Source organism: Callorhinus ursinus, unplaced genomic scaffold (genome assembly GCF_003265705.2).
Source record: "Callorhinus ursinus isolate GAN/ISIS: 27379988/994484 unplaced genomic scaffold, GSC_fseal_2.0 scaffold7, whole genome shotgun sequence".
Lineage (NCBI taxonomy): Eukaryota > Metazoa > Chordata > Mammalia > Carnivora > Otariidae > Callorhinus > Callorhinus ursinus.
In genome coordinates this window covers 51,630,171-51,652,620 of record NW_027397069.1, presented here as the reverse complement: position 1 = coordinate 51,652,620, position 22,450 = coordinate 51,630,171, and the positions used below count along the sequence as shown (strand labels likewise).

The 22,450-nt window shown below is 39.5% G+C and overlaps 1 protein-coding gene and 1 pseudogene across 4 annotated transcripts in view; both read right to left on the bottom strand.

The window, feature by feature from the left end:
* The window catches only part of LRRC63 (leucine rich repeat containing 63), a 67,415-nt gene that overhangs the window by 23,438 nt on the left and 21,527 nt on the right, over nt 1–22,450 (bottom strand). Inside the window, exons 1-5 of one of the 4 annotated variants that reach the window (XM_025874867.2) lie at nt 20,553–21,383; nt 20,187–20,444; nt 10,618–11,301; nt 10,070–10,138; nt 6,891–7,051 (exon numbers count right to left, since the gene is read on the bottom strand). In XM_025874867.2, coding sequence (XP_025730652.1) covers nt 6,891–7,051; nt 10,070–10,138; nt 10,618–11,301; nt 20,187–20,271 — 999 coding nt within the window. In that variant the 5' untranslated portion in view covers nt 20,272–20,444; nt 20,553–21,383. Of the gene's footprint in view, nt 1–6,890; nt 7,052–10,069; nt 10,139–10,617; nt 11,302–20,186; nt 20,445–20,552; nt 21,384–22,450 lie in introns of those variants that run through there. The other 3 variants (XM_025874864.2, XM_025874865.2, XM_025874866.2) reach the window with 3 other exon arrangements.
* LOC112826671 (peflin pseudogene) lies at nt 60–1,200 on the bottom strand (annotated as a pseudogene).

Below are 22,450 nucleotides of genomic sequence, written 5' to 3'. Positions count from 1 at the left end.
ATGCTACTCACTCCACAGCAGTGACTGACATCTCCTGCTCCTGGTGCAAGGTTGGGCCATTCAAATGCTCAGGGCTCTAAGGACGTTCAACTTCCAGGCCTCTCTTAGGTCAGGCCACTACCTGTGTGGCCTCAGCCCAGGTCCCCATGATTTGGTGACGGGGAGACTCCCAGCCCTCTTCGGAAACAGCACTGCATCAGGCAAGGGAGAATCTTTTTCTAGGAGGGGCAGGAAAAAAGGAGAGGTCCACAGGCCTCTCCCACTCTCAGGAGCCAGGAAAGGTCCCTGGTACACTCCGTTCTCCAGAGGGGCTGGCTCAGAGCATGCGAGAAGCTGTCATGGTGACAAAGTCCTCGAAGCTGAGTCAAATGTTGCCCTGCATGGCTGTGTCCTTCTCCCGGAAGGCCTCCGTCAGCACCTGTAGCTGGGTGCACACCTGGATGAAGCGGTCTAGCTGCATGGCGGGGTTGGCGGAGCGCGGGCAATAGTGGGAGACCAGGAGCTGGGTGAACTGGGGGCTCAGGTTGTAGCCCATCTGGGACAGAGCTTGCTGCAGCTCCGTGTAGCTGATGGAGCCGGAGCGCTTCCGGTCATACTGCTGGAAGAGGTTCTTCCACTGCTGGATGAACTTCCACAGGGCTGAGAAACCACAGACGTCAATGCGGCCTGACTTCGTCTTGTCAAACAGGTTTATCATCATGAGACATGTCTCGTCATTGAAAGAGGACCAGTTGGAGTTGACCAGAGCCTGCTTCAGCTCCTTGATGGAGATGTAGCCACTGTGATCGGCATCCACTGACTGGAACCAGGAGTAAGCCTCAGGATCCACATTGGGAGGAACGCCACCTGGAGGAGGTCCCTGTCCATAAGGCTCAGGATGCTGGGCGCCATAGGAATTCAGAGGTGGCTGACCATAGGGGCCCCCTGGGGCCGCTCCACCATATAGTCCTCCTGGAGTTCCAGAGGGCAGTCCCCCAGGGTTGGCGTGTCCATAGGGTCCCCCACCAGCTGGTAGTCAGTCCATAAGGCCTCCGGGGGCAGGACCCCCCTCCATAATGGCCACCGGGGGCTACCCCACTGCCATGCTGCCCTCCACCATGGGGGGGTCCAGGGTAGTAGCTGCCCGGAGGGGCTCCGGGCGCTTGTCCTCCAGCTCCTGGGCAGCCCTGCCCGTGCGGGTAGCTGGCCATGGCAACTCGACGTCACCTAAAGTTTGCTTCTTTTAATAAGGCCCTGAACTAGATGAGGAATTATGACATTTAATTCTTTTATATCACCCCCTACAAAGTTCAGGATTCTACTCTGGAGTCAAATATTTTTTAAAATAATATTAATGGCTGTGGAAATAAAGTTTTTCTTCACTAGCTCCACCCAACTCTTTATAAGCTACATTCTTTCTCCATTTAAATCAAGAATTAGCAAACTACACTCTGCCACCTGTTTTTCTAAGTAAAGTTTTAATGGAACATAGCCATGCTCATAAGTTTTAAGTATTATATATAGCTGCTTTTGCACTACAGAACAGAGTTGAGTAGTGACAGAGACCATGCAACCCTCAAAGACTAAGATTTTACTATCCAGCCCTCTACAGAAAAACTCACCAACCTCTGATTTAAAGTAATTCATTCCTGGAGCATCTAGATGGCTCAGTTGGTTAAGCATCCTACTCTTGATCTCAGCATTGTGAGTTCAAGTCCCATGTAATGAATGAAAGAACGAACGAACGAATAAATGAATGAATAAAGTAATTCACTTCAAAGGGCAACTGGCTGGCTCAGTCAATAGAGTATGGGACTCTTGGTCTCGGAGTTGTAAGTTTGAGACCCACGTTGTGTGTAGAGATTACTTAAAAATAAAATCTTTAAAAAAAAATAAAGTAGTTCCCTTCAAAACCAGATAATCTGATTATTCACTTCTCCTAATGGTTAACAACCATATTTCAAACCAACCTTCTTACTAAAACCAAAAAGGTCAACAAACACAACACAATAAATGCTTGGAGAATTACCAAGGTAGCTAGGACTTAATAAGCCAAACTTCTAGAAGGAAGAGACTCTCAGGGTGGTAGGCAGAACACTAATTTTCTCCCTAAGTCATTTGTCTAATCACAAGCTGTGGACAAGAAGTTGAGAAGAATGCTAGCCAGTCTAATAGGGCTACAGAGATAAAAATTGGAATTCATGGCTTACCAAGGGCAAGAGGCCTCAGACTTGGTATGAAAGGGCTGAAAGGCCACAGCCCTAAGAGAAAAAGTTAACCGGAAAGCTCTGTAAAGACTGAAGCTTGGGTTAAAATAAAGCACTTTTGAGGCTTCTGGTCCAAGATGGTGACATAGAAAGATCCTGAACTCACCTTTTCCATTCACTCACCCCATCTACACCTATTTATAGAGCAATTCCTCCTGAAGAAAAACTGAGGGCTGACTGAATGGCTTCTGCACAACAGAAGACAGACCATGCAGAGAACATCAAAAGCGATGGAGACACGGTAAGGCAGGGACCCCCACCCCCCACGCTGCCTCTGGAACTGCAGTGGGGAGGGATGGTAGTGAGGGACCAGGAGCAGATCAATCTACAGAGGCACAGAGAAAAAGCCATGGTTTAAAAGAGCAACTAGAATATAAAAGACACAGCCCTAGAACTCTGCCAAATGGTGGGGGAGCTGCTGGAACTCTTTCTGTGTCAGAGGGGCTGGTGAACACCACATTTAATATTTCCTCTCCACCTTGATAGAGCGGACAGGAGCAGGGTCTGGGCACCATAGTGAGTCTGCTTGTCTCAGGGAGCCCTGAGCCCCTAGCCCACACCAGCCCTAACCACCCCACTAAGGTAGCCCCAAGATGGTACACACCAGGACATTCCTAGTCAGTACTCACTACAGCTCCAGCCATCAAGGCAAGGTGACACAGGTGCAAAACACCCCAGAACACTCCAGGTCTGCACCACTTTAGCTCCAGATGGCTTGTCAGGGCAGCCCTAGTGAAGAGTGCTCTGGGACTTCCTGGCTCATGCCCACTATGGCCCCAGCAGCCCTACCAGGGTATTCTCTGTGCAAAACATCCCAAGGAACCCCCAGCCTACCCCCTGCCTCAGCTCCAGCCACCCCACTAGCACCCCCTGCACAGAGCACCCCCGTATACCCTGGTCTGTGCCCCATCTCAATTCCAGCCACCCTACCAGAGTGACCCTGTGCTGAGCATGATAGGACCGCTTGGCTTGCACCCACTTCAGTTTCAGCTGTCCTGTCAGAGGACCCTCTATACAAAGAATCCTAGGACCACCTCAGCCCATGCCCACTTCAGCTCCAGCTGTCCCACCAGGGTAGCCCCAGCTCAGAGCACTCTGGGATCCCCCATACCAGCCACAGCACATGACAGGAAATGTCGAAAGGACACAGAAACCAACTTGAATGGGCTTTTACTAAGGAAATCTGGGACAACTTCAGAATAAAAATAAATAACGGTATAACAGATTATACTCATGACATGAAACAATGATGTAAATTAATAAATAATTGAACATTTGATGAGAAATAAGATTATTTGCATAATTTTTATATATTAAGTACAAAGGGGAAAAGAGTAACAGTGGAGAAGCTCTGAGGATACCACTTTAAACAAGTAATCTAAGTAAACCCTGTTAGTAATGGGATAAATTGAAATCATGCACCATGTGATATGATAGAATTAAAAAAAACTTTTGCGATATTAATGCCAAAGGTGAATGACCTATATCTAATCATTGGAAAATATAAGACAAATACACAATAATGCACATTTTCAAAATAACTTGCCTGTGATTTTTAAGCTTCGAAGTCATGAAAGTCAGACAAAGAAAGAAAGCTGGAAACACCAGCTTGAAAGAAACTGAAACAACTGTATTCAACATGTGACTCTGGATTAGATCCCTCTGTGATAAAGAACATTATGGTGTAAATCTAGCAACCATGCTAAATTTACTTAATTAGTAGGATTTTTTTGAGATTCCTTAAGATTTTCTACATAAGCAATCATGTTGTATGCCAATGAAGATAGTTTTACTTCTTCCTTTCCAATACACCCTATCTAATGTAAGTGGCTAGAATCATCGCTACAATGTAGAATAAAAGTGAAATAAAAAATTTTCTTGCTTTGCTCCTAATCTTAGGGAGAAAGTATTCAATCCTTAACTGATTATGTATGATGCTGGTTCCCAAGTTTTCATAGATACCCTTTATTTAATTATGAAAGGTTTCCTTTAATCCTAGTTTACTTAGAGGTATATTTGTTTTCTTTCATCTTTTTAAAAAACTATTTTATTTATTTATTTGAGAGAGAAAGAGAGAGAAAGAGCACAAGCTGGGGTGAGGGGCAAAGGGAGAGGGAGAAGCAGGCTCCTTGCTGAGCTGGGAACCCCGAAAGGAAGCTCCATCCCAGGACCCCAGTATCATGACCTGAGTCAAAGGAGATGCTTAAGGGACTGAGCCACTGGGTGCCCCTTTCTTTCATCTTAAATGGGTGTTGAATGTTGTCAAGTTTTTAATTTATTGAGATGATATTGTTGAGAATAACACTGGTTTCCAAATATTAAAACAACTTTAAATTTCTTGTGAAAGCCTCATTTAGTCATGATACACTATCCTTCATTTTTAATTTTTGATATTGCTGAATTTGATTTGCTAATATTTTGTTGAGAATTTTTACACTTAATTTATGAAAAATAGTGGTCTATAATTTTCCTTTCTTATAATATCCTTGTCTGGCTTTTGTGTGGGAGTTTAATAGACATCATAAAATGAGTTCATGTGAACTGGTGTTATTTTCCTTAAATGTTTGATAGACTCACCAAGGAAGTTCCTATGCGCCTAGAACTTTCTTTGTGTGAAGGGGCTCTTAATTAAAATTTTAATTAGATTTTGTTACAGGCACAAAACTGTATTGGTGTTCTATTTCTTGTTGTGCCTGTTTCAGCAAGTTGTGTTTTCCAAGGAATTTTTCCATTTCATCACAGCCGTGGCACTTACTGGGAAAAGGTTATTCTGAGTGTTTTGTTATCTTCTATTTTAATGTCTGTGAGACATGTGGTGATTTCCCCTTTTTTTATTTTGAATTTGGTATTTAGAGTTTTCTTCCTTTTTTCCTTCACCAATCATATTATGGGTTTAGAAATTTTATTAATCCTTTTAAAGAACTAAGTCTTGGTCAAATGCCTCTTCTACATCAATTAAGATGATTATGTTCTCCCTTTATGCATTAATGTATATCGATTGATTTTCTTTTCTTTTTTTTTTAAAGATTTTATTTATTTATTTGAGAGAGAGAGAGAGAGAGAAACAGCATGAGAGGGGAGAGGGTCAGAGGGAGAAGCAGGCTCCCCGCCGAGCTGGGAGCCCAATGCGGGACTCGATCCCAGGATTCTGGGATCATGACCTGAGCCGAAGGCAGTCGCTCAACCAACTGAGCCACCCAGGCACCCTCGATTGATTTTCTTATGTTGAATCATCCTTTTATTTCAAGAATAAATGTCACTTTGTTATTATATATAATCCTTTTAATTTTTTGATTCAGTTTGCTAGTATTTTGCTAAGGATTTTTATCTATTTTCATAAGGGGTGTTGGTCTGTGGTTTTCTTTGGTGTCTTTTGTTCCTTTGGCATCTAGGTTATATTGACAGCATAGAATGTGTTAGAGATTGTGATATTCTAATTCAAAAGAATCTGTATTTGGTCACTCAGATGACCAAAATATATCTCTCATATATATTTGGTCTTCATTCAAAGTTCCTGGCTCACAGTTCCCCAAATTCTTGAAATTTCTGGAGACATAAGAGCAATGGGATCATCTTTTGTTCTATGTGATCCCTTGTCCTCAGTTCCTGAAATCACTTCAGAGCCATAAAGGCGAAATGCATAGCAAGTCCCTTTCCACTACAACTGTGTTTATGTTAATGAGGTGACTTTTGGAAAGCACTGAAGGATGGAAGCTGGTTTCCAGGGACACCAACTATGTGATTAGAGGGTTGGCACTTTCTGCCTCACCAACTCCCCCCTCCTCCAGAGAGGGGAGAGGGGTTGGATATTGAGTTCAATCACCAAAGTCCAAGGGCTTAACCAATTATGCCTATGTAATAAAGCCTTCATAAAAACCAAGAGGACAGGGTTTGGAGAGTGTCCAGGTTGGTAAATACATGGAGATTTGGGGAGAGTTATGCCTGAAGAGGGCATGGAAGCTCCATATCCTTTTTCCATACCTTGTCCTATGTATCTCTATATCTGACTGTTGACTCATATCCTTTAATTCCTTTAATATCTTTTGTAATAAACCAGTTATCTAGTAAGTAAATGGGATTCGTGAGTTCTCAGAGCTACTCTAGCCAGTTAATTGAACCCAGGGAGAGGATTATGGGAACGTCTAATTTATAGGCAGTGGTCAGAAGTGCAAGTAACAACCTGGGCTTGTGACTGGCATTCTGAGCTGGAAGGCATTCTTGAGGGACTGAACATTTTACCTACGGAATCTGGTGTTAGCTCTAGGTAGTGGCAGAATTGAGTTGAACTGTAGGACACCCAACTGGTGTCTGAGAATTGCTTGGTGGTGTGGGGAAACTATTCCCCCCACCATGGTGGAACTGGGTTCAGAATACTATTACAGGTATTTTCTTATCATGCTAGATAATGAAAAAACACTATAATGAGAAACATCCAGTTGCTTTGGATCTTAACATTTTAAGAAACTAGAATGAAGGCAAACTAGGACATAGGTTTAGAGATAAATCTTAATGTGTTCCTGGAAAATCTCTATTGCAACAGGAAAGATCCTTTCAATAACATGGAAACTGACCTAAATTAAGAAACCTAAAGCAAAAAGAATTGATAATACAAAAAGAAGTTGCCATTAAAAAGATCTAGCATACCTTAAGATTAAGTGCATTTCTTCCATATATTTGACAGTTTACTATGGCAAGGTTGGTCACGGCTATTATTGTTTCATATCGTGTTGCATTAATAGTCTTAAGACCTCCACCACGAATGAGATGTGCCTGTGATTCCTCTGGTTTTCTAGATTTAATGATACCTAAGTAAACAAAAGAAAACATGAGACTCAACTGTGTTAGCACTTAGAATGAAAGTTAAAAAGTATTTATGTTATGATAACAGTGAGTCATAATAAATAGGTTAGCTGTGTAAATCCTCTGGAAGAGATTCCTCATAACCTTCACCCACCCAATCTCAGCTGGTTGCTAAACAGGGTGTGTGTGTGTGTGTGTGTGTGTGTGTGTGTGTGTGTGTGTGTTTCAAATATTAGTACAATCGTCTTTCAAAAAGAAAACCACATGCTTATAGATTTCTATCTAGATAAGTTAAATTCCATCAATCTCAGTCTTTTTGTGTTATATGTAAAAATATTTTTAAAAATTTTATTAATTTACATAAGCAAGTTCTTGCTTCATAAAACTAATAAAGGCCATCATATGATCATAAGTCAGAGAGAGATCACCTCCCAAGGAACAACCTTGCTTTTTCTCCTAATACCATCTTGATGCATATTTCAAGTGCCTTATGTAATTCAGCTTCCTTCCCTCAGTTTGAAGACCCCACACAAGAAAAGAAAAAAATCCGAACAACTCAGAAGTTAGCCAAACAGAGATCATCTAAATTTACTTTATCATGACCCTTGTGGGTTTCACCTTCCATCAAAAATTTCCTCTCCAAGTATACACCCAAGTGCAGCAGGAAAATATTTTGAAATTTTGTAACATAAATTTTATATTCACAGCCATTCTTGCTGCATTATTTGCAGCATGATATTTTACAATCTCAGTAATTCTTATGCCATTGCTTCAACGAAAGGATATAATGCATCCTAGACCAGAGAAAACAATGTTCAGCTTCTAGTTTCTAAAATAGGCCCTGTGTGCCCATTTCAGATCAATAGATGTAAAAGTTAACTGCAGCAGAAAGATGTGTGATATGATAGAGAGAGTCCTTGAGCAAGAAGGAAAGGAAAGTGACTTAAGACCTAAGGCTGTGGCCTGCTCCCAGCTCACCTATCCTCATGGAGTAAGCCCAAGCAGTTGGTTTTTGAGTGGAAATGAAGGAGACGGAGGTGGAGAAGTAAGTACAAATTCCCTGATGGATCTCCGAAGGATCTGAAGACCCTTAAACTCACCTGAAATTTTTCAAAGAGGGAACCACCAGAGTGGGACAAACCGAATAAATCAGAAGTAGCAGCATGACTTGTTTCAGTTTATGATGCGGAAGAGACTGAGAAGTTAATTTATGTCACAGATAATGGTACAGAACTACTGGGAGGGACAGTGGGCTCAGAGAGTCCAACGGTTGCTATATTGTTAACTATAGTTAACAATACTGTCCTGTATATTTGAAATCTTAAAAATTCTCATAACAAGAAAAATGTGGGGTGATAGATATTAATTTATTGTGGTAATCATTTCACAATAAGTAAACCAGAAAAAAGAGTTCTATAGTTGGAGTGTTCTATGTTTAATCACTAATTGAATCATTAATTTGTTAGATAATTTTTTCTATAAGAATTTTATTTGACTCTTGTTTTTAAAAACAAAACTCCTGGTTCTCTAGTAAAATTCTCCAATTTGTTCTTTATTTTCTTAAACATAGTAGTCACAGTTATTTTAAAATCCTCATTTGAAAACTTCAGTATCTGATTCTATGGCTCTGTTTCTACTGTCTGTTTCTTTCTACTGATTTTCAGACATTTTATCCGGTTTTTAAGATGCCTTGTGATTTTTTAAATTTAATGCTGGACATGGTGGATGAGAATTTTTAAAGGATCAGGATAACGTTATGTCTCTCCAGCAAGTGTTAAATTTTCTTTGATTAGGCAAAGAGTATCACTTTGATTCATTAAAGATTGGTTTTGAGTTTGTTAGGTATAATCTGTTTTAGTTTTGTGCCTTTTTCTAAAACATCATCCTTATTTCTAATGCATGGGTCCTCTGGATCTTCAACTAAAAGCCCAGTGTATTTACAAGGCCCCTACATTTTGGCAGAACTTTAATTCCAATAACTGTCTTCCATGCCACTATGAAAATATATGTTCATTCTTTAGCATCTCAGCTGATAGTTTCTGTTGTGTTTCATAGCAGAAACTATCAGCTGATACATACCAGTTTTATCCTGCATATGCACAGATTAGAAATCAGCAGATATGTATGCAGACATTTGGACTCACTTTTCTCCTCTCTGAGATTTTGCATCTCAAGCCCCAGCTATATTGACAGCCCTGAGGTCTGATGGCTATCTCCTCAACTCAGTTAATACTACCCCTTTCTACTTGTGCTCTCTTCTTTAACACCACAAATGACCTCAGGCAAAAGCCAAGATAGATGTAGAGCTGACTTATGAGCTTCCCTTATTGCAAAGATTGTAGCCGCTCGTGTCAGGCCTATAATGGTTACTCTCCAATACCTTCAGTAGCTATTTTATATATTTTGGGCAGCTGTAATAGTTGATTTTGGTGGGAGGGTTTGTCCAATACAAGCTACTCAATTGTAGACAGACCAAAAGTCTTCAAGTTATTTAAAAATCTGTATCTGATAATTCTAACACCTGGATCTCCTGTGAGCATGTTTTTACTGCTTACTTTTTTGATAGTTCTCATTCATTTTGTCTCTTTCTTTGTGTGCCTCACAATTATGAAATGTTTACTATTCACTGTATTTGTGAAATTATTTGTAGAAATAATGTGAGTCTAGGATGATGTAATTTTCTTTAAAGATAATTTTTCATTTGTTTCTGCTTGGTAGCTAAAGTCAAAGCACTTAGAATAGTGCCTGGCACTTGGAGAGTAGTTACTTTTCATTATTTCATGTTTATCTGCCCCACCCAGAATAAGGATACTTGAGCTTTTATGTTCCCAACATCAGTACAAAGTTTGGTTTATAGTCAATATTTAAAAAAAATAGTTACTGACTAAATGGCCTAAAGAGCTGAAAATGAGGTGAGACATACATGTGAATCACACACACATACACCAACACACAAAATCATGAATACTTTTATAGAGAGATAAACTTATATGCAGTTTTTTAAAGAATGATATAGCATTTACCTTCAGGCAGGTTTGGCATGCTTTGCCTTGGAGTACTTTCTACATTTTCGGATTCTGTTATATGAGTTTCTAGAAAAAAGAAAAAAATGAACCAACTTTTGGATTCTTGTGAAAATTCATGTTAAGGGTGTTATGATTTCATTATAATTATTCATCTTTTAATGAATTTGTATTATTCATGGAAATGTGTCCATGAAGGCATCCATCAGCGTTGGCATTCTGCTTCTAAAGTTCATCTAGATTACCTTCTGAATGATTGTTCATTCTCACTGCTCTTTTATATTGACTTTTCTGATCCTTTGAACTCCCTCATCTGGTTCCCACTACCCACTACCACCATTTGGGTAGAGCACCCAGTTTGACCGTGGAAGACCTTCAAGGTCAGTACCTCTGTTATTGCATTCTGGCTCATATATTGAACATATAGGCAAAAAGTGATCCCATCATCCAAAGCTGCAAACCCAAGGGATAACTACCCTTTGCATGCCTTCTCTCCCCTTTGCTCTACTTGATCCCATTATTACAAACCATGTTCAGAATGGATTTACCTAACAAAGACTGTCTTCGAGGTTTTCTTGGCAAAACTGGTGTTGGTATGGACATGAAGCCTGGAAAATGAGTAATACTTAGTACCATGGCAGTATTTTGTTTTAAATGTTTAGCCCATCGTCTTTCTGCTTTAGCACGCCTAAATCCTGGAACAGGGCTTGGCATTGTTGCGTGTGGACCTATCAGAGATTGCCTAAAACTATAGGTAGATAAAGGTAGATACTCAGAGTGAACTTCCTCGGGTTTGGGAGGAATAGCTAGGGAAGTGGTACTTGGAAGTCTGGAGAACTCTGAGGAGAGAAACAGAATGTCTTTGAACATGTCACCAAAATAAAAATTTTTTATTTTTGATGCTCTGTCTTTTGATTTTCTTGACCTTTTCATTTGTCTTGTTTCTTTCCCAAAAACTCGACTTGAGGCTGATTGACAGGTTGGAAAAAATATGGAACCAGTAGCAGTCTCTGGAATGTGCCAATAGACATTCTTAAAAGTTTTTCTGGGTATTGAATTAGTAGTCACTCTTTCTTGTACATAATGATCAAGAAAAAGATTTTGGATTTTGACAAGGGTTTGTGGTTGATTTCTTGAAACAACATCAGGAAAACTAGTTTTCTTTCTTTCAACTGAAGTGGTTTCATCTTGAATGAACTTCACATGTTTTGGCTCAGTTTTACCAGTCTTGGCTAAACCAGGAAAAAAAAAAAAAGCACAATTAGTTTATGTTTATCAAGGTATCAGGGACAAAACTATTAATGCGTTAGCATTCATAGCTTTTCTTTATTTCCTCACGCCTCTTTCACCTTCTGAAAATTTCTGTGTATGCTTGCTCAGCTATCAGGACTTTTGTTTAGCTGACTGGGGTAAAGTTTGATCAACTGGAGAAGGGGAAAGACTAAATTGTATTTGGTTTAGAAAGGGTAGGGATCAACTCTTGGAAGAACAGAATTGATAGAAGAGTAGGACATAAAGGGAGTTTTTTTGAGCAGTTACTACTAAAACTGTAAATATGGATGGGCAAAATGATTTTAATGAAGTTTTGTTATTTATCACTTATCATTATCTCTTCTTCATTTGAAACTTCTTCGAGCAAAGACATTTCTTTTCAATGCCAAATGGGCAGACCAATGTCTAAACACGATAACATCCTGATATCGGCTACAAGGTACTACAGGTTCAGTTATGTTATAATGGTAAATGTTCTTTTCTCTCTTCGGTGCAGAAAATGCACTGGGCCTGCATTCTTCAGTACCTCACTACACCAAATATACTTTCTCTCTCCTATGTGACTGAATGTTAAATGACCTTTCTTCCATTGTCTCAGTTGAGTACAATAAATGATGAGGACCTCTGCCTTCTAAGGAAGAGAAAACAGACTCATTAAGGCAAGGCTTGCAAAGAGATGGCCAAAACAAATCCAACTCTCACCCATCTGTTATCTATATATAAGAGATGGCTAGAGACTGCCCTGAGTTCGGAGAGAGGAATTGTTCTGAATAGAGCTATTGGGGTGGTATGTGTTTTCCCTACCTTCCCCTCCCTGTGGTGGGTGGGAGACGATGATTTCCCTCCTACCTCAAACCATGTGAGGGAAATTCTCAGAGAACCATTTATAGAGAAGAGGAGTGTATGCCACAAGGAGAATATAACATCTCACCATTCCCCTCGTCATATCCCCCACTAATACTTACAGAGGAGCAAAAAAGTATTAGCCCATCCAGGGCTGTGTTCCAGTTGGAGCAAGGCGAGAGGATCCTTGAAACTCCTTGATCTGTATCTCCTGACATTTCAGGGGGTACAGAGACGGATGCCTGATTCTTGCCTTCATTCCTTAACTCTTCCCCACCCCTGGCCCCACCTATGGAGGAGCGGAAACTATAAGTTGTGGAAAAGAAATAAAGAACAAGCTGGAAGGACTTATCATGCCCCTGTTTCCTTTGACTTGTCTAAAAATCAGCAGACCTAGTCTGAGCTGGGAGAAAGGGCAAGGTTTGATTTCATGCTAGTTAAAAGTAATGATTTAGATTGAAATATTCATTTAATATCTGAAAATGAAACAAGGCTCATAGCTGAAAGTGACGAGAAAAGCCTGGGAAGAGAAATGTGTGCCATGTGAGTTTGAAGGGGCCGGAGGAGGAGGAGAAGAATGTTTGCTTCCTCTTTATATGGAACTAATAAAAAGTAACTCATTCAATAAAATGGTTACACCACTATCTTCACCTTTTTTTCTCTCTCCCATATGACAACAAACATAGTAACACAAGCAAAATCCTCAACAAACTCCAGAACTCCTTCCAACCACCACCATCTCACCATATTTATCCTTCCCTTCAATGGCAAGCTGAAGTAATTTACGCTCAGTTTGATGTCTTTTCTTCTCCTCTCTGTTGTTTGTTGTTTCACTTTATTTAATCTAACTTTCTTTTTTTTTTTTTTAAAGATTTTATTTATTTATTTGACAGAGAGAGACAGCGAGAGCAGGAACACAAGCAGGGGGAGTGGGAGAGGGAGAAGCGGGCCTCCCGCCGAGCAGGGAGCGCGATGTGGGACTCGATCCCAGAACCCTGGGACCATGACCTGAGCCGAAGGCAGACGCTTAACGACTGAGCCACCCAGGCGCCCTATTTAACTTTCAATTAAACCAATGGACTTTGTTTTTAGAACAGTTTTAGATACAAAAAAAAAAAAAACTTAAGAGGACAGTTCCCATACATTCCCCTCCCCTGCACACAGTTTTATCTATTAGTAACATCTTTCATTAGTGTAGGACATTTATTACAATTGATGAACCAATGTTGACATACAATTAGAGTCAATAGTTTACATTAGGGTTCATTCTCTGTGTTGTACAGTTCCATAGATTTTGACAAATGTGCAATGTCATGCATCTACTATTAAAATAGCATAAAAAATTTCACCACCTTAAAATTCCCCTGTGCTTCACCTATTCAACACTTCTCCTCTCCCTGAACAAACTTCTGGCAACCACTGATTTGTGTGTGTGTGTGTGTGTGTGCTATTGTTCTGCCTTTTGGATACTTCTGAAAATTCATGTTGAGGGTGGTATGATTTCATTATAGTTATTCATCTTTTAGTGAATTTGTATCATTCACGGAAATGTGCCCATGAAGGCATCCATCAGCATTGGCATTCTGCTTCTAGAGTTCATCTAGATTACCTTCTGAATGATTGACTAGGATACCTAGTCTTCTCCTTTTCTAGTTTCCTAAGGTAAAAACTTAGAGTATTTGTTTTAGATTAATCTTCTTTTCCTAATATATGCATTCAAGGCTATACCTACCCTCTAAGCCCTACTTTTGCTGTATACCACACATTTTGGTAGGTTGTATTTTTCATTTAGTTCAAAACATTTTAAAATATCTCTGTGACTATTTTGACCCCTGTCCTAAGTGTGTTGTTTAATCTCCAAATATTTTGGGATTTCCACATATCCTTCTGTTATTGATTTTTAGTTTAACTCCACTGTGTTCTGAGAGCAAACACCTTATAATATCTGTTCTTTTAAAAGTGTGTTTTGTGGCCCAGAATGTGGCCTAGCTTGATAAGAGTCTTATAGGAGTTTGGGAAGAATGTTTTCTGCTGTTGTTAGGTGAAGACAATTGGATCCTGTTGATGGTACTATTTGGTGCCTTACTAATTTTCCACCTGTGGATCTATTAATTACTGATAAGGGGTGTGGAACTCTTAAACTATAATAATGGAGTTATCTATCTCTCCTAACAATTCTAGCAGTTTTTGCCTCAGATATTTTGATTCCCTCTTTGGGGTACATGTCAAAGATTATTATGTTTTCTTAAAGAATCGACCCCTTTATAATTAAGTATTGCCCCTATTTATCCCTAATAATTTTTCTTGTTCTGAATCTGCTGTGTCTGAAATTAATATAGCTACTTCAGCTTTTTTTTTGGTTAGTGTTAGTATGGTATGTCTTTCTCTGCACCTTTACTTTTAACCTGTGTTTTTATATTTAAAGTAAGTTTCTTATAGACAACATAGAGTTGGGTCTTGTTTCTTTATCTGCTATAACAGTTTGTCTTTTAATTGGTATACTTAGACCATTCACTTTTAATGAATTATGGACATTATTGGCTTAATATCTGCCACATTTATAAAGTTTTCTAATCATTGCTATTGTTTTGCTGCTTCGTCATCTTCTTTTTTAAATCTTCCCTTCCTTTTCTTCTTTTTCTGGTTTCAATTGAGCATTCTGATTCAGTTTCTCTCCTTCAGTTTCTCAGTTTCTCTCTTAGCATATCAATTATACCTCTTTTAAAAAAATTTTAAGTGGTTTCCCTGAAGTTTGCGATATACATTTATAATTCATCTAAGTCTACTTTCTTTTATTTTGAATTGGTATATACTTTATTGATTGGTATTAATACTTTAAATTCCAGCTATCTTGATAATCAAAAAAAAAACAACAAGACAACTTAAGTTTGATGTGCTGCATTTAGAAAGGATATTTAATTTATAATAAAAAGTTTCTTTCATTGTCCTTTCAAAGTCTCCTCCCATTTACTTTTCAAACCATTATGACCTAGAATTTTCCACCTCTACTACCAAAGCTGTTATCACAAAGTTATTGATATCTGGTTGCTAAACCTAATGGAGACAAATTATTACTAACTTTATTTGACCTCTTTTTAGCATTTGATACTTTAATCCACTCTCTTCTCCATGAAATTCACTCTCTCCTTGGCTCTCATGAGAACACCATCATTTCTCCATTAATGCCACCTGGCCATTCATCTTTCTCTAGACAAATCTTTCTTTCTCAATTTACCATTTAGTATTCCCAAAGGTTCTATCATTATCCCTCCTCTCACTTTTAACTAATTTTCCATATACAATAATAATTCTAAGTCTGGGTCTGAAAACCCTAAGCACCTCAAACTTATCATGTCTACACCAAACTCATCAGCAGTTTCTGTTCTCCTTTATCTCATAGAGATACATCTGTTATCTTGTCACACATATGTGTGCGCACACACACACACACACACACACACATACACATACTGGAATCTTGGATTTCTCTTGTATTAGCTTCCTCTAGCTGCTGTAACAAATTACCACATACTTGGTGGCTTAAAGCAACAGAAATTTATTCTCTCACACTTCTGGAGGCCAGAAGCCAAAATTATATCACTGAGCCAAAAATCAAGGTGTCAGCTGGGCCATGTTCTCTCTGGACTCTCTTGTAGAGAATCCATTCCTTGCTTCTTCCAGATTCTGGTGGCTGCCAGCACTCCATGGCTTGTGGCCACATCACTCTTATCTTCAAGGCCAGCATCTTCAGATGAGATTGGGAGCGTTCAGGGTGGTATGGCCGTAGACTAGGCCAGCATCTTCAAATCTCTCTTTGCTCCATCTTCATATCATCTTCTCCTCTATGTGTATAATCTCCCTCTGCCTCTCTCTTATAAAGATACATGTGATTGCATTTTGGGCCCACCTGGATAATCCAAAATAATCTTTCATCACAAGATCCTTAACTTGATTCTATCTGTAACCCCATACAACTTTTATTTTTATTATTTTTTTTGCCATATAAGATAACATTCACAGGTTCTAGAGATTAGGATGTTGATATCTTTTTATGGGGTTATTTTTCAGTCTACCATACTTCCAATTCCTCAGTCCTCACATTTAACATATCCAATTAATCACCTCCAGGCTATACTCAAATTACATATGTCAGCTCCAAAGCTTCTAATTCCCTACTTCTTTACCTTCCCCACTCCACTCCCCTTTCCTTTTCTACCATGAGAATCAACGAAGAAGTGAGCTATTGTTCTGATGGATTCATGTCCCATCTTCATTTGGTTTACAGTGGAGAAAAGGATTGAAAATCAGTGACCTAATCAAGTTCTGCTGTTTCAGAATAGAAAGATAAGACCCACCGACTGAATGACTTCCTAAAGCCATGCATCATATCAATGTTGGAGCTAAGACCAGCATTCAGATCCCTGGACTCCCACTCTAGGGACTTTTGCACTTTCCAGGTTGCTGCAAGTCAGTAAACAACTGCAGGCCAAGCAAGAAGTATTACAGGGAATGTAACATCTCAAAACTATGCAATGATCTTATAGTTTATGAAGTGCCTTCACACAGGCTCTTGCATTTCAAACTTTTTCTATTGCAGTTAAGTGATATTTTAAAAAAAAAAACCCAGATTTTCCCTTCTAATTTTCACTGCCATCATCCTAGTTGACATTGATCTAACTTCACCCTTGATTTTCTGACACAGTCTGATAACATTTCCATCACATTATCTGAAACTTATCAGTGATAGCTCAGATTCCTTACTTTGGTGAGTAAAAATCTATGTGAATTGGATCCACTTCACCTAACCTTGTTGGGTAATGACTCATTAATTTCCAATGGAAACCTTCAGATACTCTAATTATTACCGATGATCACAAAGCCCATACTGCTTATGTGTGATTTCATTTCTTAGGTTGATCACCCTGCACGGAATACCTTCTCTTACGAAAAAACTGAGATCATTTTCTTCTTTCCAAAGTCTACCTTAAACTTTATTCAATCCATCTTTCTTGATAAATATAGCCCACACTTACTGTTCTAATTCGATAAACGTTTGACACATATCATGTACCAGCTGTACACAGTGCTGAGGGTACAATCACACAGCACACACCTTACTAACAGCCAACAGCTCACAATTTAGTATAGAAACTAGACCGGTAAACAGTCGCACCAGAGGGGGGCGCCTGGGTGGCTCAGTGGGTTAAGCGTCTGCCTTTGGCTCAGATCATGATCCCAGAGTCCTGGGATGGAGTCCCACATCGGGGTCCCAGCCTGCTTTTCCCTCTCCCTCTGCCCCCTGCCCCCCGCTTGTGTGTGCTCTCTCTCAAATAAAATCTAAAAAAACCAACAAAACAAAACAAAACAGTTACACCAGAGAATGTATGTGCTTGGTAGGGGTAAATGTGGAATACTAATGGAGCATAAAGGAAAGTACTCTGACTGGGCGGAGGGAGAAGAGGTGCTTAGGCAAATCCTCTCAGTGAAGATGCTATCATCTTTTCAATTCTATACTTCCCTAGTTTTTGATACGTTTCCCCATGATTTCTTTTCTTTTTTTATCTAATATATTAAATTTCTACTTTTCCAAAAGACTCTCCTCTGTCATCAGAAATGACACAGTTCTCCTCTATAAAGCATATTTCATTCCACTTTTACTAATTCCTCAAGTCCTAGTTCAAGCCCCATTCCAGCCCCAGTGCTCTCTCGTATCTATGAACTACCGTCTGTACCATTAATTGGACATAAATTCTATGCTGCCTTATACTGTTATTTAAGGTTCTGATTTTATGTGTAACTCATCTTTAGAACTTGATTAAAGGTCTTAAAATGTCCTGAAAGGCAAGCACCAGGTCATTCAGGTTATTAATTCCCTATAGTATCTAGAATCGTAGGCAAATTATAGATATTTATTTCAGGGTTTTATTTCAGTGTTTGAATATTCATTTTTATAAACTGTACTTGAATCGTTTTAAGTATTAATGAATTCACTCAACAAATATTTTGAACACCTACTAAATGCAAAGTACTTTACCAAGAGCCTTTGGAAACATGGGATTAATAACAGTCGAGGTCACAGAACCTCTGAGGTGCCAAAAAGCAGGAGAGCCCCCCCACCTCCCTGACAAAAAAAGAATTAATCAGTCCTGTACTCGTGGATAAACTTCAACTAAAAGATGAATGAAAAAACTACAACAGAAGAACTGGTAGTGAGCAGTAAATCCACATAACTGTGTCAGCATTATTGTTATAGAACAGGTTGTAAATGTAGAAATATAGAACACAAAAGAAATGTAGAAAGGATATAACAAAAGTTGAAAGGGAAAGTGGAATAGGAAATTGGAGGTTGTATGGCATGTTGATTTATATATCTTTAATAGCCATGAATCAAAGGTAATAATTTAACATTGTAAATCAAGTTACAGTCTACACATACTTTCACAGTATAAATGTTGACACTAAAATAAGGAAATACATTATAAAATAATGACTACATCAACTAAAATTACAATGAAAACAATCAACTCAACCACTTGATTTTAGATTTTCCCCTGAAAAGGGGAAAAAAGTGGAAATATGCTAATTTTATCATTGCTACAAGTAAGGAGTCAATAGATACCACATATGGAAATTAAGGATTAAGGGTATTATATAAAGTGATAGTTATTCAAGAGGCTCATCTTCACTTCATAGCACTTATCACAGGATAATTTTACATTTACTTATATGATTATTTCATCCAACCAGGGGGTAACCAATGAAGAGGATGGACAGGGTCTCTTTTGCTCACTATTGCACCCCCGATTCCTAGCACTGTGCTCAGAAGTATGGTTGATTCTTGTTATTCCTTACAGTTCTTTTCTATAAAAATCTCAGTGAACACTGAATTATCCAACACCGAATCGTTGCTTCTAGGAAAAATACAGGGTTAGGTTCCTCTAGGCCTCTGGTCTCAACATTATCAGCAGCCAATCAATACACAATCTTGTATTATACGTGTTTCTATTTATTTATTTATTTATTTATATATATATATATATTTTTAAAGATTTTATTTATTTATTCATGAGAGACAGAGGGAGAGAGAGAGGGAGAGAGAGAGAGAGAGAGAGAAGCAGAGGGAGAAGCAGGCTCCCAAGGAGCAGGGAGCCCGATGCGGGACTCCATCCCAGGACCCTGGGATCATGACCTGAGCTGAAGGCAGACGCTTAACCATCTGAGCCACCCAGGCGCCCACGTGTTTCTATTTAAAGACACTTTAATATATATTGTTGATTCATTAATATTGAACAAACAGCCAATAGCACTGCAACTCATACTTGAAGGAAGCTTAGCCAATACATATGTTTTTCTCTATAATGCACATCACAGCCTTTTTGTGCTCAGGAACACAAGACAGCACTGGAACACTATGCCTGGGGGCTATTTTAGACAGCAAAATCACCAACAAAAAGCACAAAAAAATTTAAAAACATGGCACTGAGAAAAGACTGAAAACAGACTGAGCAAGGGGCCGTTGTTTACAGTTTAAGAGCTGAAACAAGAAGGCAGAGCATATCCCTTGCTGGACGTCAGCTGCGAACGCGAGTTTTCACTGCCCTGCTCATACTCATCCACTGATGACCAAGAGTCACCATATATGCTACTCTCCTGCATACAGTGTCACCTATTATAAAAGGAGAAAGAGTTCTCTCTATGGCTCTGAAGTGTTCTTCATGATATATCATTGAGTTAAAAAGACAAACTACAGCACAGGGTACTGCCTTGGGGGTTAGAAATAATTTTAGCAGTTAGGTAAATTTGCACCTATAGAATCCACAAACAATGAGGATCAACTGTAATTGTAGAATTGAATTGGATGTTATCATCTCACAACAAACATTTGTAAGTTACTGCTTATTAGTGAGTGTCTTTTTCACTATTGTGATTCTGAACTGTGCAGGTTGAGCAATTTCTATGAAAAATAAATAAACTTAATAACATATCTGATTAACACACATACCTGTATGGACTTTCTTCTTACTTAAAGGCAGCTTAGGGAATTTTGGAGGTAAAGGTCTTCGAAGTAGTTGTGGGTGGTTTTGCATTTTAATTAACAATAAGCATGTTTTTCATAGCTCTTGGTTAAATGAGAATTGAAAACGTTTTGAATATGTTTGAATTGTTGCTGAAAAATCATTTGTTAGAATCTAGATTACATCTTAGTGAAAATCATTCTGTGCTAATATTGTACTTATTGTACTGAGTCCAAGCAGAATTCCTATAAAAGAGAGGATAAGAAATAAAATTCTTTAAAACTGCTAGAAAGAATCTAGATAAAATTTAGATTTATAATTAACACAGAATTTTAAAATACATATACTATTACCAATCAGGATCATTCTAAAATTTCCCATGTTAGCAAAAATGTTCAATCTGCCAAGTTAGATCATCTAGTTAATACTGATTTTCCAGAACAGTAGAAATAACATTCATTTTTCTTTTCTCTACCTTCAAAATGTTATCACTTTACATATTTGGAAAAAGATTTGGTCAAAAAGATAAGAAATCCCTCCATGATAGCCTCTTAAGACCCACCATATCTAAGTATTCACAAGTAAGCTGTTTTCTTTCAGTAACAGTGACTTGTTATAAATTGCAACCACTACTAGTTGGGTTATACTATTTAATCAAAAAATAAGATGGTCTTCAATCTAATTAGATTTTCCAGGATCTCTGTTCCAATTAGTACTATTTAGAAATGATGCCAGAAGATGGACCCCCAAAACATGCGCTTAGTTCTCAGGGCCACATCAAAGTGCCTGACACATCACTATTCCGTTGACACTCCAGAAGGGAATGCTTTGGAGCTGCATAAATGGGCCGTTTTAGCCTCCAAAGATAACTTTGCACACAAGCGCTCAAGGTATGATCCCTGTTAGTACGTCCACTCGATGCTGGTAATTTTCCTTCCGTATTATCGGAGAAGATCGGTTGGACTCCTATACTACCCTCAAAGGCAATCAATCAGCTGCTTCTAAAAATAACTGGCTTTTCCCCTTGGCCTCGGAATTTAGGCAGCGAGGTAAAGGTCAAGGGAGGTGGTGGGTCTTCCCGCGGAAAGCACGTAGGTTATCCTGGTCCCCTGGCAAGGCGCGGCCAGAGGCCACGGAGACTGGCCCTAGCAACCGGAAGCCGATAATGCCGCCCAGCCCGCTGGCCTCTCAGGCGCTGAAGGGGAGGGCGGGGCCGGGCGGGGCGCGTGCCCGAGGAACCCCGCGAAGCCGGCCCCGCCCCACGGCTCGGCGCGCGCAGAGCCCACGGGCCTTTCTCCGCCGCGGTGTCCTGCTGCCGGGAGGCTGCGCGCGGTGGGGGCTGGAGGAGAAGTCCGCTCCATGTGCAGCTGCTGTACGGAACCCCGTGGTGACAATCGTTATTACTATTTTCATTCTTAATGACAATGACCACTATTATTTATTTACTTTTCTTGATTACACGACGTATCTGAGGGTCTGGGCTGGCAGTCTTTAATGCTGCACTTGGGCGCAGCCGGGTCCCGTTGCTGATTTTGTAGTACCCCCGAAAAGCGAACATTCTGTTTTCTTTCTCTTCCTTTAATGCAAACTGTTTTGTCTTTCTGATCCTTCCAAGTTTCTGGACGAAGAGAAACTGAGTAGGAATAGGGACATGAAGAGTCCAAGCTGGCTTTAAAAGAACCCTTTTCTCACTGTTAACAGTGATTTGTTTTGATTATCGTAGGATGGCTTGTCTCCTCTGTCATGGTGTTGAACCTGTACATACAGTGGTCAGTACATCGTCTGTGTTTGCATGTATGTGCATGTTTCTCTGAAGATTTGCGGGGGAAAGAGTGCGAGAGAGAATTCATCAGTAGGTGTGCAAATCCCAACTCAGAAAGTAAACCAGATGGAGCTTCCTCCCAGTCTCTCTCTTTTTTTTTTTTTTAAGTACAAGTGTAGGAACTTCAGTAACAGGTGTTGGAAGATGAAAGACTTCTGTATAAACCTGCATAGCTTTGGGGGTCTTTTAAGATTTACTCCCTAACCAAGTCTTCCTCTTTTCTCCTTAGGAGCAAGCATATATTTTATTTTATTTTTTAAAGATTTTATTTATTTGACAGAAAGAGACACAGCGAGAGAAGGAACACAAGCAGGGGGAGTGGGAGAGGGAGAAGCAGGCTTCCCGCGGGGAGTAGGGAGCCTGATGCGGGGCTTGATCCCGTAACCTGAGCCGAAGGCAGACGCTTAAAGACTGAGCCACCCAGGTACC